Source organism: Plecotus auritus, assembly GCF_963455305.1.
Source record: "Plecotus auritus genome assembly, chromosome: 11".
NCBI classification, from domain to species: domain Eukaryota; kingdom Metazoa; phylum Chordata; class Mammalia; order Chiroptera; family Vespertilionidae; genus Plecotus; species Plecotus auritus.
Genome location: NC_137777.1, coordinates 15,829,202 through 15,846,674, shown reverse-complemented (window position 1 = coordinate 15,846,674; position 17,473 = coordinate 15,829,202). Strand labels below are relative to the sequence as shown.

At 35.9% G+C, this 17,473-nt stretch overlaps 1 protein-coding gene across 37 annotated transcripts in view; it reads right to left on the bottom strand.

The window, feature by feature from the left end:
- The window catches only part of RIMS2 (regulating synaptic membrane exocytosis 2), a 366,091-nt gene that overhangs the window by 80,682 nt on the left and 267,936 nt on the right, over positions 1-17,473 (bottom strand). For 8 of the 37 annotated variants that reach the window (XM_080646601.1, XM_080646624.1, XM_080646625.1 and 5 more), the window contains one exon: positions 6,702-6,874. The exons of 28 other annotated variants lie outside the window; for them this stretch is intronic. In XM_080646601.1, the coding sequence (XP_080502727.1) occupies positions 6,702-6,874 (173 nt within the window). Of the gene's footprint in view, positions 1-5,612; positions 5,856-6,701; positions 6,875-17,473 lie in introns of all 37 variants that reach the window. One more of the 37 variants, XM_080646620.1, reaches the window with a different exon arrangement.

Below are 17,473 nucleotides of genomic sequence, written 5' to 3'. Positions count from 1 at the left end.
AAATCTCTAATTCAACTTCCAAACTGTTATATTCTTGTCTCTTTTGTGTTTGAGAAAATTAAGACCATCAGGCAGTAATAGCCTACCTTCCAATTCCCTGTCTAGTAACTGATCTACTTTAATATCTGCCTTTCCTCTGATTTGAGCCAACCCATCCATCTACGCTTCTGACTCTAGCTTATCCTCCATCTTTAGGTTCTTACTCGAATAGCTGTGCCTTCACATATTCTATCTTCAAATGTTCATTCTCTTCAGACCATATACATGACCAAATCTCAAATGTCTCACTTTCAGTGATCTCATAAAAAACTGTGAAGTCACATGCATAGTCTACCACACATAGAAGATAATATGATAGAGAATCAACATTTAATCCAAGAATTTTCCTAAATTTTTATGAGAATAGCTTGCTTAATTATAAACTGAGAACACACAATACATAGAGTTCACAATTTAGGCCAACTATTATATTTATGTGCAAAGGATAAATTTTGGACTGTAAAAAAATCATTATGTTTTCATGAGAAAAAGGTACGTGTTTTATTCATCTTTAGCACCATGGTGATGTTAAAATGTATGTAAACGTTTTTTAAAAAGAGAGATAAATAAATATTTTAGGAAAAGGTAGTTCTTAAGGACTATTGGAATAGAAGAAAAGATGCTCGACAAACTAAACCATAAACAAAATATAATTTACATTTTATAACACTATTCTCATATTTATTATTGGGGAAACAACACAGATTATAAATCCCCTTTTTTTACAGAGACTTTCTTTAGAGCAATCTAAAAGATATAATTCACATACCATAAAATTCACTCTTTAAACAATAAAATGGCAATAAATACATACCTATTAATAATCACTTTAAATGTAAATGGATTAAATTCTCCAATCAAAAAGTAGCTGAATGAATAAGAAAAAAAGACACATATATATACTGTCTTCAAAACACCTACTTCAGCTCACATCCTGAAATTAAGGGGATGAAAGAAGATATTTTATGCAAATGGAAATGAAAAAAAACCTGTGGTAGCAATACTATAGCAGACAAAACAGACTTTAAAACAAAGGCTATAATAAGAGACAAAGAAGAACATTACATAATGATAAAGGGATCATTCAAAAAGAGAATATAACCCTTGTAAACATTTATGCACCCAACATAGGAGCATCTAAATATATAAAGAAAATATTAATAAACATGAAGGGAGAAACTGACAGTAATAAAGTCAGTAGGAAACTTTAACACCCCATTGACATCAATGGATAGATCTTCTAGACAAAAAGCCAACAAGGAAACAGCAACCTTGAATGATACATGAAACCAGATGAATTTAATTGATATTTTCAGAGTTTCATCCCAAAGCAGCAGAAGAAACATTTTTTCAAGTGCATATGGAACTTTTCCAGGACAGAAAACAAATTAGGATACAAAAGAAGTCTCAAAAAATTTAAGAAGACTAAAATCATATTAAGCATCTTCTCCAACCATAATGGTATTAAACTAGAAATCAATTATAAGAAAAAAAGAAAAACACATGGAGGGTAAATAAAAATGTTACTAAACAATGGGTGGGTAAACAATGAAATCAACAACAACAAAAACCACAAAAAATACCTTGAGACAAATAAAAATGAAACAAAATAACCCCAAATATATGAGACACAGCAAATGCAGCCCTAAGAGGAAAATTCATAGCAATTCAGTTCTACCTCAAATAAGCAATCTAATCTTACACTTAAAGGAACTACAAAAAGGACAACAAAGTCCAAAATGTGTAGAAGAAAGGAAATAATTAAGATCAAAGAGGGGAAAAAAAGTCTAAAAATACACAAAAGATCAATGAAACCAAGAGCTGGTTCTTTGAGAAAACATAAACAAGATTGATAAACCTTCAACCAGACTCATCAAGAAAAAGAGCACAGCAGTGCTGAGTAACACCAGGTTCCCCAGGCACCTTCACCATCACTAGGCAACTAAAGAATGAATGGCCATTCAAAAAATGAAACAAAAAGCAGACACGACCCTGCCAACACCAAAGACACATCCAAGCAATAAAGTGGAAGACTAATAACCAAGATGTGGACATTGGAATGTTTACGATTATTCTTCATGAAATAAGTACAAAATGAGAATGTCAGCCGATGTTTCCAGCGATTTTTCTCGAATGCCTGCACAGAAGACAGGAGCGCAACCTCGCCAGTTTCAGCAACCACTAGGTTTATATTTTTTTCCTGTTTTTTTACTGTTTTGGTAATATAAATTGAAAGAAGAAATATTAATACCACCTGGGAGAACCCCAACCAAAGAAATCAGAAATATATAGTAAACGCTTTTCTGTTCCCTTTTCTAGTTCATTTTGGATGCTGGTGCTAAACTTCCAAGTGTCATGATTTAAAAGAAATTTTATGCTCTTCTTATTTACTTCTAGATGAGGGGAGGATCACATTTTTGCTTTCTTATGCGACTCTGAAAATGTGCAGCATGAAGTTCCTCAAAAATAAAATTTTTACGCTTGGGGGTAGGGGGAGACAGGGAGGACCCAAATAAATAAAATCAGAAATGAAAAAAGGATAAGTAACTACTGACACCACAGAAAATACTATACAAAACAATGATATGGCAACACATTGCACCATCTGAAAGAAATAGGTAACTTCCACGACTGAATCAGGAAGAAATAGAAAATGTGAACAGACCAATTACAATCAACAAAATTGAAAGAGAAATGCCTATAGAGAACCAATTTCTTAAATTTTTTTCTTTTGTCTTATGTCTGGAAGAATGAGTAAGAATCTAGTTTAAGGACAAATCTACCAACATTGTTGGTTCTGACAATGCTGTACTTTTCAGTATTTGTTTTTTTCTGCCTTTCATTGCAAATTTCAGATCTTTTGTCAAGTGTCCTGTGAGTTTGCTTAGGTATCATGATCCATTCTTTGGATACGGAGCTACCCTTACACAGCCCTCCACCAAGGCTGAGAAACTGCTTCAGTCTCAGGCTTAAACGTATGATGATATTTCATTTCCATCCCCAATTTTAAGTACTGTGCCTGAAGAAATTTTCTAAATAAACATTGGTTCCCTATGTCTTACCTTTTTTTGAGGCCAGCTTTACCACATATATTTGGTATATAATCAGTAAATGTAAACAGATATAAAATTTAAAATACAGACATACACAGTGAGAAAATATTTTAAATGGCAAATATAATTTCATATTTTCTACAGCTCACCATATCATCATTAATGATTTAGAGGCATTTTACTAGACCTATATATATGTGTATAAATTACAAATAGCTAAATATGAATATATTATCATCAACTTAGAAAAAAATGTTATATTCAAGTATTTAATGAACTTTCCTGAATCTATTTTTTGCTATTCCTTTTCTACGTGTACATTCAGATGACATTATGTTAATTTAACTTATTGTAACAAAAAAAAACGTAATTGTGCACCATGCAATGAGATCTGCATACTGTAACAAAAACAGCAACTATAATCAATTTTGTTCACTGCAGTCACTATGTCAACTTTAAGTAGTAACAGTACTATAAATACTTTATAACTCTAAAGTCAGAAAAATTTTTTTTATAAAAACATGGATGATAAGTAAAAGGCATAAAACGTCAATGGTGTACAATAGGATATGATTATATTCCAATAATGTATAAGCACATATGTTGTTGTCAGTGTCGAAACAATGTACGATCGTTTTTATTAACTATTGAAACAAAATGACACTGGGAGCTCTCAAACCTATTTCCTCTCAGAATAAAGATGGTCAGTTTTATTCTAAGAAATGAAAGCAAATTCAAGATCCTATGTTGCAATCACTAGTTAGTGACACCACCATTTTCTTAAAACAACTGCAGCTGGCACTCTTGCCACCTTATGGGATATGTGTTCCCGGGAGAGATCAGCCTGGCCTTCTTCAGTCTCCAGAAACATCCTATAGTGACTGAAGGCGAATTCTGCGCCTAATGACTCGAATCGCTAGGCACGTACCACCATCTTTCCCTTTTCCCTGCAAAATACTGTGCTCTCTTGCTGAAGAACATGATGAAGAAAATAATATTGAAAATGGGGAACTTAAGGTTACAACCTTCTCTAAACCTCTGTCCAAGCCAGGTATGCCCGAAAGGCTTTTGGCTCTAGGCAAACATCCACGGACTGGTGTGTTTTCATTTACACAGTATATACAAAAGAAAACTCGGCAGAGACTCACATTCTGGTCTGCCTTTAGAAGAAAGAAAACTCTATCTCTTTCCCAGTAAAAATTGGAAAGCTTTTTTCTCTGTGAATTCATGATGAAATGATCCTACGCCCAATGAATCAGAAAAATGGTCTTTACTAATAAACTAATGTAATTATCAAAAGTTAGATAAAAGACAAACTGAAATGAATATTTCAGACTCAAATCACAAAATTGCCTAATTAATATTCATTATTAGGTTAATGTCTGTTATACAGAAACTTTTATAGAGCAGGTATAGTTCAATATACCAAGCTGAGAAAAAAAGTATCACATACAAACCACAGCATTGTATACCCAAGGGGTAAACATCTGTCCCGATTATCTTTCTCATTAATTATAAGTAAAGCACTAACTGAGATTGGGTTTAGATCTATTAATTGCAAAAAAAAAAAAAAATGGCTTATGATAGGGTGTCCTTATCAAGCAGACTTTGTACAAAATCAAATTCTGGACTGAATACCAGAATCCCCAATTCCTCCAAAAGGTACATGATTTGCGATCCTGTCTCAGATCAATGTACTTGGAGAAATCCCCTCCTCAGGCAGCAGCTGACGTCCCTGGGACTTGTGCTGACCTCATCTTCACTGTAAAGACAGCTTCATGCTGAGGTGCCTTGTGTTATGAAAAGGAACGCGGAGTCGCTTTATGCCTTGCTGCTTGAGTTTTTGCCCTGCCTGCCTTTGCCCCTGTTCACATTTCCTTCTCTGGCCGTTTCTGGACCTGAATGAATTTTGAGAGGGGCCTAACCCAGTATGCCTTCCAATGACCCCCGGGGCATCTACCCTCGCTTTTCAGCTGTTCTGCTTTGCAATCTTCCTCGGGACTCAAATTTGATCCAGAACCCACCAGAAAACTGAGGCAAGGAGCCAGAGACTGAACAAAGCTTACCTGTCGCTATTTTTCTACTCCTTTAAAAAATTCATTTCCGGTATGTAATATTTCTTATAAAGTAGGCTAAAATATTTCAGCCCTTTCATATCTTCTTCTCAAAGGTTTTGACTCCACAAATGAGAAAGATTACAGTAATTCATGCTTAACCCCCGCCCCCCCCACCCCCCCCAAAAAAAAACAACTAAAGGGAAACTTAAGTTTGATTCAGCTCATCCTAAATAACTTGAAAACCAATGAACCAGACTCTCAGAACTAGTGGATACAAATGAAAGACTATTTAAGAAATCTGTTTGATAATATTTTTACCAACATCTCAATTAGCTGTATTAGAATATAAATAGATAAAACACAAAGAAAATAAACCACATGTAAAGGGCAAAATAGTTTTCATAGGTAGGAAAAAGGACTACGTTACTAATGGGAAACGTCTACAAAAATGAGTGTATTTTACCTGTCATCATCTTGTGAGAATCGCCTCTGCAAATCCTCTTTATTCCACTGTTCTTTTTCTTTCCCTTGCTCATGTGTATCTTGTGTGTTTTCCTCGTCTCCTGATTCTCTGGTTTTCTCATTATTAGACGTTTTTGTAATCTCTTTCCCTTTCACATGCTCATTAATTCTTTCTTCCTTTACGTCATGAACTATCTCTTCATGCTTATCCCTTTCTTTCCCTCCCTCTTCTACTCCCTTTGGCCTTTGAAAGCAACACACATTGAAGGAAGGCATGCAAATAAACACAAAAAGGAAAGAAAAAGTAAGAAAAAATGCATACAAAATTAAACAGAAAGGAAATGAACACTATGAGAACATAAATAACAATGACATCTTCTAAATGTTGAAACTTTTATCCAGTATACCAGAGCAGCGCTTGTGTAAGCACCACAATCATAATTGTTCTTTAAATCCTATTTTCCTGTTAGAGTTGCATGGAAAAAAGTTGTGGTCTCCTCATTATAGATTTTTTTTTGATACACAGGAGTAAAAATAATTTAGCTCAGGGGCCCATAAACTCCATGAGTATGCTTATATAAACATAAATATTGCATTTATAAATTTTGAGAGGCTGAGGATTTTTTCCATGCACTTATAACAGTTTCAGGAGGATAAGGAGTATCCTATTAAAAAAGTAATATTTTCCTGAATCCCTGAAATATATTTGGCTAGGAAAAAAACCCTCCAAATATTATTTTTCACATTTCTTAGAACATTAAAATATTCAAATTTTCACAAAACCGTCACTTTAACCTCAATAACTGTGTAATAGGATTACTTTTCAAAATAGAAAACATTAAAAAACAACTAATGCTATTATTTCAAGTAATCTAGTAAAAGAAAGTTGTGCGTTCTATAAAACTTGCCTGTGCAGAAAGTTTGAAAGGCAGACCAAAATATAATAAAAAATAGTAATATGCCCAGAAGTTCTTATTACCAAATGACACACATTAGCCTTTAGAACAGAGGATCTTACGTTTATCCAAAGAAACATAAAGACCTTGTCATATACATTTAGGAGAGTTTCCTGCGAAAGTCCCTTACTCACCTGATTTTCTTGCTTCCTCTGGGCCGTTCTGATTGGACGGACATGTAGCTTGTGCTGCTGAAACGAGAAGCACTACTAGTCCTGGAAACCGCAGATATATCACTTACATCACTGTCCGAAGATTTAGTGGAAACATTATCTGCCCCTCTATGAGGATCCCATCCTGATCGGTACTGTTAACACAGATTGACAAATACGCAGAAGGTGTCAGTATCACCACACAGAGCAATTATTAGCTTCTCCTATTTCAGCACTTTATTGTCCACAGGGGATACTGCAAAACCCCCACTCAGTTGCATATAAAAACAAAAGTGAATGGCAATTATCCTAAAAGAAAAATTCAATTTGCGTGAAACCTTTGTTTTTTTAGCACAGGCAATTAGAGCATTTCCACCACACCCCAATGAAGGCCATTAAAATAGTTTCTCCACAGCAATGGCCTCGGGGAAGGACATTTAGGTAAAATCTGGGAAATATAAACATTTAGCTTCTTATTAGGGAATAGAATATTTTTATTTCTGAATAAAATTTGGGGGGAAAAAAGTATAATAAAGTTGCCACTGTGACTTATAGAAACCCATTTTCTCTTAAATCCGTTATGCTTCATTGAAAACCTAGAGATAATACAAAATCTAATGATTAAAACACTAACTTTTTCTAGAAAAGCCAAGAGAAAAGAGAAAGTTTAATGTTTGAAAGATTACTGGAATTTTGATGAATCCTAGAAATACTAGAAAAAGTCATTATTATTTACAATAGTTCAAACTTCCTGGAATGAAATAATCGGTTATATGGCACAGCCAGGGTGCAAGGTGTTCAAATATTCTGGTAAATGAAAAGCCATCATAAATGCTTTATGTTAATGACACTAGGATATAAAAAAATAGTAGACTCTGGAGTCTGGACAACCTGGAGTAAGGACAACCTCTTACTAACTGGGTAAAATCGAGCAAATACTTTAACCTTTAAAACTCTGTTTAAAGTAACTAGTGCCCCGGTGCACAGATTCGTGCACACTGAAAAGAAATTAATTAGAAGGTGGCCGGCGGGGCAGGACTGGGCGAGATGGGCCCGACATGCCCTGGAGCTAACCTCCCTTGGTCTCTCCCCCGCCAGTCACACCTGGGGCGGCGCCGTGGCTCGAAGGGCATCTGTGGAGTGAGCAGAGTCTCTGGCAGGTGGGGTCCCTTGGACTGGTCTACGGGGATCGGGCCGAAACCAGCTCTCTGACATCTCTCGAGGGATCCCAGATTGCAAGAAGGTAACGCACCCAGGAATCGGACTCCCTCCTCTCTGGTTCTGGGGTGTGTCACCTGAGAACCACAGCTGCCAAGTCACCACAGCTTGGCAGCTCCTGCATTGAGCATCTGCTCCCCGCCCGCCCCCCCCCCCCGCCCCCCCGCCCCCATCGGCCAGTTGCTTAGCCTTTTATATATACAGATAGGGATAATATCTTTTTTTGCAGGGTTGTTTTGAAAATTAGAAATACAGTCTATCCTTGAACACCACAGAGGTTAGAAGAGTTGACTCCCAAGCAACTGAAAATCATCATATAACTTTTGACTCCTTCAAACTTTAACTACTGGAAGCCTTACTGATTACATAAACAGTCAATCAATACATATTTTATATGTTAAATGTATTATATACTGTATTTTTACAATAAAGTAAGCTGGAGAATATAGAATGTTATTAAGTAAGGAAGAAAAAATACATTTACTGTATTTATTGAAAAAATCCGCATATAAGTGGACCTGAACAGTTCGAACCAGTGTTGTTCAAGGGTCAAATGTAATACTTGTCTGGTACCTGACATAATGTAAAAAAATTCAGCCAGTATTATTACTGTCCAGTCCTGATGGCTATTACTGGGTTGGGAGCATATCTGCTAATAGGTTTTTTTAAAATACATTTTATTGATTTTTTACGGAGAGGAAGGGAGAGGGATAGAAAGCCAGAAACATCGATGACACAGAAACATCAATCAGCTGCCTCCCGCACATAGTGGGGATGTGCCCGCAACCAAGGTACATGCCTTTGACCGGAATCGAACCCAGGACCCTTCAGTCCCCAGGCCGATGCTCTCCACTGAGCCAAACCGGCCAGGGCTGCTAATAGATTTTTCTTTAATTATATGTACTTCAAACATAGACTGAAATATCTGTATCTGTCAATTTTGCAACAGAGATTTTTCTAACCATACAGAGCGTTCACAAAGCCTTAAAAGATTTTAAATATTGAAAAATTTTACTTTAAATGAAAATGTCCTTGGCCATAGTCAGCCAATGCCTAGAATAGCATTTCAATGGGTGGGTCAACATTAACTATCTTAGCGCGTGTGCACGCATACACACACACACACACACACACACACACACACACACTATATGTATTTGTTTCATCAAATATATTAGCAATAAATTTGATCTCAAGTAGAGACATAAATGGAAATATTTCATTTTATTTATATATTTTTGGATATCTCATTTATATGATAAATGAACGTTTTAAGAAAAAATTTAAAACTATTAAACTGTTTAATGGATACTATTCTGTATTTGGGGGGCTTTATTGTTCTTATTCTTGTTATTGATAATAAAAAAGAGAAGCCGTCTGATTTTATAGCTTTTAAAATATTTTAGCATTGGCTAGATAAGCAGTTTTGGTATTACAATTTTTTCTTTGCAGTAGTTTTGGTATTATATTTTTTCTTTTGCTTTTGTTCATGGAATTATAATATCATCTAAATTCAAATAAAAAAGCCTAAAGTTTAACTCTAGGAGGTGGTAAGGGTAATATTATAATCACTATGAGCAATTGCTCTGGGGTGAAACTGAATCAATGGTCTGAATCCTGGCTATACAAATTATTAGCTATGTGATATTGGGGTAATTCTCTCTGTGATTCCATTTTGCACCTGTTATAAAGTGAGTAACAATCATACCCATCTCCTAGGCTTGCTGCAAGGATTAAATAAGATGATGTATGCAAAGCACTTAGAAAAATACCTGACACATAACAAGTGCTTCATAAATGACAAATGATGATGATGATGATGATGCTGATGATTAGATAGTAACTGAACACTGACTTAGTATCAGTTCTAGGAATGTCTTTATCAAAAGAGATATTAGATAGAAATACCCAACAATAAATATGTTACTTTAAGGCTGCTCTAAGCTACAATAAAAATATAACTATTTCTACACATTTCCAATAGTTTTGTTTCAGAAAATATTTTTAAAAGGCAAATTTCAAACATTAAACCAAACTTTTCCACTCACTCCTGGTATGTACTCAGGCCTCACCTTCCCCATCTGGCCAGGTTCATCCGTTTCCCACCACCTTACAGGGAATTACTCAATTCCCACCTGCACGAGGAGTTCTATCTCAGCAGGAAATATATGACGCTTCTCAGCTGACACAGCTGCTCTGTTTTCCATTTTCCTCTCTGCTGCTTTATCCTGATAACCAAAACCGCCTGGAAACCTGTGCCTCCCAGGTCTCCCAACTGGTTCTTTTTCCATTGGTTCTACGTCCTAACTGCTTACTTGACTTCTGAATTTCAGTAGTTAGGACCTGACTATGCATACTCTAGCCTTAGTCTTTTTAGGCAGTCATGACTTTTGAACCTGCTACGATCCATAGGTGCATACAGGCTAGCCTCAGAGGGAAGGTAGGGGAGGGTGGGGGTAAGGAGGAGAGATCAAAGGACTTGTATGCATGCATATAAGCCTAACCAATGGACACAGACACCAGGGGGGTGAGGACGTGAGTGGGGCGGGGGTGAGGGCCAATGGGGGGATAAGGACACACATGTAATACCTTAATAAAGAAAAAAAAGAATTTGTGTGTTTTTTAAATACACATGGTGTACACTGCACATATCTCTAAGACATCTCAGATAATCTACTTTGACTGAGCTAAAATTTTGGATGTGCAAAATTTAAGGAAAGATATGATTCTGTGTACTATAGTTATATGCCTTTTATATAATTCATCCCATACCTCTTGTTACAGGTGGTGTGTGTGTGTGTGTATGTGTGTGTGTGTGTGTGTGTGTGTGTGTGTGTGTGTGTTCATGTATAATTTCCTAACTCTCTATTAGAATAAAGGTTCTTAAAGGTCAGGACAATGTCTTCCTTATCTTTTTTTTTCTTTGTAGTTCTTTTAGCACCTAAGAATCAGATATTTAATTTAATTTAAACTCATGTTAGCCTTCAAACCAGTAAGATAAGAATAAATCCCATTTTAACAATTATTGTGAGGAGTAAGAGAAATAAGATTCAACATACCCAATAGTGTACTTAGCACATAGCAGTACCTAAAAAGTAGGTCATTAAGTAAAAGACTGAGTGGAAAAATTCATATAAAGGAAAATTCATAAACAAGGCAAAATCTCTAGTTTGATGGTGACACTGCTGTCAGCTCAAGGCCTGAACCAAGTATATCTCTCTGAGCACTTCTAAACAGCTAAGCATGTTTACCTTTGGAGGATAGCTCAGGTTTCCATTAAGAATACATACGTGATCAACAGAATGAGAAATATGGAAAGTAAGAAATAATAAGAAAAATATTTTTATAAATAAAACTTCAGAACTTATCTTAAATATATTTAAAGTATATATAATTCACAAAATTATATAGATAATTCACAAAAAGCCCAGAGCAAAGTAATAAATGACCTAACACTGGTGTTTACTTTTAAGATGGTTCATTTCTTTTGCTTTTCCTAAATGCAGTTTTGCTTGTCTTAAAGTACAATAAACAAAAGTTATATATTTTCATAGTGGGGTAGAAGCAGCTAAATTATTATTATACCAAGGTAAAGAGTTATAAATGTGAATAAGTTCATTAACTTAGTTACGAAAGAGTTGGTGTTGTCTGGCACTATAAACAATCAAGACTTAGCAGCTAATAGTTTATAGCTGACAGATGAACAATAAATGATATGTTCATCATTCTCTTTAATGGAAAAAAAAACACACAAGATTTCCTGCATAGGATTATACAATCCCAGCTGAAAATAGTGCTCTGACTGGAGATCATTAAAATCTTGTAAGAGAGTGAGGAAGCTTTTCCCGACAACATTTGATGCTTTGTCCATTACTATTAAGCAGATCATCAACTACAAAATTTTACAGGAAATTATTAGTGTTCAGGATGTTCCAGACGCTAAGGAGTTTCTAAGTGGCCGGGAGAAGTTAATGTCCTCCCTATGTACCTAAGATTAGTGAAAAGTAACAGCATATCTGCAAAGCCCCTTTGAAAGAAAAGTTTGAATTAAAATGTTGGAATAATATTCCTGAGAAAAAAGTATATTCAAATTTCTAAAATAAAATTGTTACTTTCTCCAGTATACTCACGTGACATTTTTAATTAGGTAATTTCCCAGTGATTTCCCTACAGCATCTGAGCAACTCAGGTTGTTTGAGCTTTGTACATGAACTTCTCAAACAAAACATGTGGGTGGAATTATAAGAGTTCCCTTAAGCATTGCTAGTCTTCAATTTAATAAATCTCACCAGAACATTGTAATCTGTTGTCTAAAACTCTAGTCCAAGAATTGATTAGTTGCAAAATACTAGGCAGTAAGAAAGCCCAAGTTTGAAGAAAAATCAAGTTGTATGCCATGGAGATGTCCTTGTAGGACTATTGATATATTTTTGGAGAGAAAACACATTGAATAGATCAAAATATGAGGAAAATTGGAGCAAACACAATATTTGGGAGAGCAAGGAGAGGCTGAAGTTCTGGGAAGGCCTTTGATATCAGTGTTTAGGGGGTGAGGAGGGGGGATATAGAGGAGATAAGAACAGAGTAGGGGGAGTCTTGGCACTGTAGCCAATGAAAGAATCATGTGAGCAAGAAAATGTTCTCTTTCTTGACATCCTATTTTTATTTCATATCATAATTCAGAGAGAGTAGCTGTTGTCTTTTGATAATACCACCACTGTAGATACTCTCTCTGAGGAGTTACTTCCCGGTGATTTTTTCTCTGTCCTAGCCAAGTCTCTTATCAGTGACTGATTTAAATGCTGCACTGAGCAAAACCTGTTTGTCAGAGATAATTTTGTTTAGATAGGACTCCTAAAGATGGCATTGTGCAATAAGGTCTCTGCTTGGGAGGGAGAAGACAGAAAGGCACAGCAAAATGAGAGTTAATTTAAGGTGTAGCCTTATAATTTTCTTCAAGTGAAATCCCAGCTAGAAAAGTCTTAATTCCTTCAAAGAGAATTACTGCCCTGAGTGTTCCTAAACTACTTTAGTCATACCTTTCTGATAGTTTTATCATATATGTCTTTGTCTCTCCTCTATTATCTATCTATCTATCTATCTATCTATCTATCTATATCTACCTACCTATCTATTCATTCATCTACCTATGTTCTATCCACCCATCCTGCTAGATTATAAGCTCCCTGGGGATAATGACCGTCTTACTTATTTTAATATTCCCATTATCTAGATCAGTGCCTGGCACGTAGTAGGAACTCAATGAACACTGAAGGAATGAAAATGAATGGAATGCTTGTTTTATCTGAGCAATATACACTGAGTGGCCAGATTATTATGATCTCTGAACGCATAATAATCTGGCTACTCAGTGTGTGTGTGTGTGTGTGTGTGTGTGTGTGTGTGTATTAGAGGCCTGGTGCTTGGGTGGGGTCCGGCCAGCCTGGCCAGGGGGAGGGAACCTGGGCAGTTGGCCGGCCTGCCTGCTGGTCCAACTCCTGGTCGAGGGGACAATTTGCATATTAGCCTTTTATTATATAGGATATACACTGAGTGGCCAGATTATTATGCGTTCAGAGATCATAATAATCTGGCCACTCAGTGTATATAGGAGTATTATCTCCAGTATAAAGTATCAAATCAGAGTACATAATACTGTGATCACAACTGAATAGTTTAGTCACCTAATTCTTTCATTCTCCATGGGGAGTACATGCAGTGGTGTACCAGTGTATGTTTAACAACCAGCTATCCAACGGGGAAAAGTTCTGATTGCTGATTTCTGAGGAATAAATGCTCCCATCACAACTGATTTCAAGTTACTTGTGGTCACCATACACAGAGTTGGTGCACACCACGAGGTGTGGGGTTTAGGAATACACACATTGTTTGTAGGACGCAGACTCCTGAGAACACAATGAGTAAAGACAACAACATATCAGAACTGTAAATTTGTCCTCGTGAAAGATGGAATAGCAAGAACAGTGTGAGGTAACAGCCCACAGCTGTAGGAAGGGTGGCCATCAGCCTAGAGGCCAATACTTTTGTCTCTCGGTCTGAAGAAAAGTTACAAGGTTAGTTTTTCTTTCCTGGAGTATTTTTAGAGAAAGGATTTTTGGTAGTAGTCAATTATGACTTTCCCAAAGGCTAGCCCAACGGGAACTCTAGGCCTGCTGTTAAGAAGTTGCTCCTTGAGAAACGTCACCCTTTATTTATTTCTGTGGGTTTCTCACGATTGTCAGAGATGGGAATGCCCGTTTTGCAACAAAATCCCAGGCTCAGAGATCGCAGGCAGCTGCAGAGCTCACGCGTTTGCCTTTAACAAGTGCATTTACCACGTTCCTCCTCAGAATCCGTAACGTCTCACCCATTCGATTCTACCATTTACTGCGGCTGATCTCAGAAACAAACACAGACCACCAAGAACATCCTAATTTACCAGCCAGTAGTGTCTTTGTAGTTTCCTTCTTTCCTGATTTTGGTATTACATCTAATGTTGTTGACGTCCTCTCTCTTCTTGAAACTTCGTAATGCCTTCTCAGATAATGTCGTTCATAGCTCCTCCCGTCTCCCACCTATCCTTTTTAATCTCCTTGGCTGTCTTTGCTTTCTCTAACTTGATTTTAAATTATATTTTCCAAAAATTTCAATCCTTAGCCCTCTTTTCTTTTCACTATACATATTCCCCGCAAGTGATCAAATCCATTATCTATCTATCAATTTTAACTACCATATAAGGACTACTAAATTCTTATCTTTGGCCCTCACCTCCCTCCTAAGCTTCAGACCTGTATTTCCAGATTCTAACAGGACACCTCTCATCTGTTATTTTGCAGGTACATCAAATTCAATGTGGCCAAAACCCAATTTATTCTCTTTTACCCAAAGCTAACTGTTTTTGTATTGCCTATCTTTCCTGCATTATTGAACAGGCTCAATATCCAACTAAAACCTGAAAAATCTATAAGTTATCTTTGACTTCCCCTCCAATAATATCCATTCTAATCAGTCAAGAAATATTGCTCATTTTATAGAAACAAGTATCTCAACTTTTAGCTATTTGGGACTTAAGAATTGGTCCTTGGTCTTTCACATTGGTAATCAGAGTCTATTACATTTACTTATTTGTTACAGTTGCTGCTGAATGCCTACCAATATTCTTTCTCCCCTTTTGTTCTTTACTAAAAGAATCCAGATTTACTTTGGTTGTCTAACAACAACAACAACAAAATAAAACTTCATTTTCCAGGATCCCTTGTAACCAGGGTGATCATTTGACTTGAGTCTGGCCTCTGAGACACGAGCAGGCCTGGGGTTTTCGGAGTACAGGGAGCTGACTCATCTGGTATGGCCATTTGCCTTTCCCTCTTGGCTTTTCTTTGGAATTGGAGCAAGAGCAGGGAGCTGGAAGACAAGCTCTACAAACAGGGTGTAGTACCAGCTAAGAGCTACTGATTAGATTCCTTGTTTGTGGGGAAAAAAATCTGTATTTATTCAGATAATTTTTAAGATTTTTTGTTATGAACATCTGAATGCAAACCTGAATGTAAGCCACTCATTCTGTTCTGTGTCAGAAAAATACATTCTGTCCTCGTGGTATAAAGGGATATTCTTTAACCAGCAATATTGATGAAAACCATAATATAGTCATCTGATTTTAATGATAAGAAGCAGTATATCATGATGACCATGGACTATAAAGTTGAAGGATATAAATGTATAACTACTCCCCCACTATGTAATCTTGGGCAAGTCTCTTCTCTGAGCCCAATGTAAGCTTTTTAAAAAATATTTGTCATGATAATAATTAGGCATAGTCCATGAGGAAACTAAAGAAGCTCTAAATTGTGATACTCAATTTTCATCATCATTCGGCTACAATCTTAAACATTTTACCTTGACTTGAAAAAAGCTACAAAACTTTTTAAGTTCCTAATTCCATATCCCACTTAAAAGTAAGTCATTGTTCTTTGACAGTAAATTGGCTTATTTACTTATGGTAGGGTAACACCAAACCTAACTTGGAAATTCATCGTTTTTCATTCTTAAAGCTGTTAACCTGGGTTACTTTTTATAATTAGTTTTATATTTGGCATCAAGAAAAGTTAAACCAAGGAATGTAAAAATTGATAACCACACACTAATAATTATTAAAAATTGAATAATTTTTATGGTTTACAAACAACTTTCAAATATTTTCTATATCATTTTTTCCAACATCTAAGACAGCTGTTATTTTTAAATTTACAGATAATATGTATTACCACTTAGCCATATATTAATTTAGATGTAGCCATATAACATAATTTTTTCCACTGTTTTAGTGAGTCTTAGATTCATTTTTAAAATTTATTTATTTTTTAATTTTTGTAGTTTATTTTCAGTATTATTTTGTGTTGGTTTCAGGTGTTAGATTCATTTTTATACCCTGATTATTCCTGAAATTTCTGCTTCAATCAAGAAGTGTTCTCAAAGTTTGTTCTTCCCAAATGTATTAATAACAGTATCTCATTCTGATACAGATAACATTTCATTTATATTCAAGCCCAGAGAGAATAGAACAGACTGTCTGCTGCCAGTCCAAACCAATGAGCCCTTCATTTCTCCAGAAGAGAGGAGTCACTGTTAAGACACTTATATCATTATTATGGCTAGAAGGTTCTTTTAACCTGCAGATTAGAAACCTATCCAGAATTAAGAAATATCACAAGGAAATACTTCTTAGCCATAAGAATTCCTGATATTTAGTCTTTCTTAAATATCTTTAAATATTATATGGCTCATCACATGATGTTTATTTTTTAGAGAATATTTATAACTTTTATTAGGATGTAGGTAGGGATATTACAGATATTGAATGGCAAGCTAACATTCCAAAAGTAGGAGCAAGGTCCTGGGAATCTGAAGCAGGTGGAACACAACAGAAATTAATGGATTGGGAATATAAAGTGGGGCTCCCATCAAATATTAATACCTTAGGAAATAACAGAGGAACTCAAAGTACTTGTGTATAAGAGAATCAGGACTAAATAATAGCCTGAGTAACCACAGAGTGTTGAAAAACTTGAAAGGGCCTGAGAATTACAATGACCCATTACATTTAGGAGAGGGCAGGAATAATTACATTCTGTTGAAAATCTGGAAGAGGCCCACTACTTATTCCTTATGTGAGAAGACAGAGCAGCTTCAGCTGGGCTTGCATTCAGAGCATTTGGGATGGAGCCAATACTCAAAACATGGCAAGGAATACCAATTATTTGTTGCCTAGACTAGAGCAATAGCCTCTGCATGGGACTCCTTGTCTTTAATCTCCTTTTCAAATGCATCTTAAATATACCATTGAAGTTATCTTCTCAAAGCTCAAATTTGTTCATTTGAGTGACTCCTCCTTTAAAACCCATGAGCGTAAAATGAATATTCTACATTTTTAACTGAGTAATTTAAAGCCCTCCACAGTCTTGTCCCAGCCACTTTTCCAATGTTGTCTCCTAATGTGTGTCCCAGTTTGCTCTGTATTTCCATTCAAAGGAACCGCT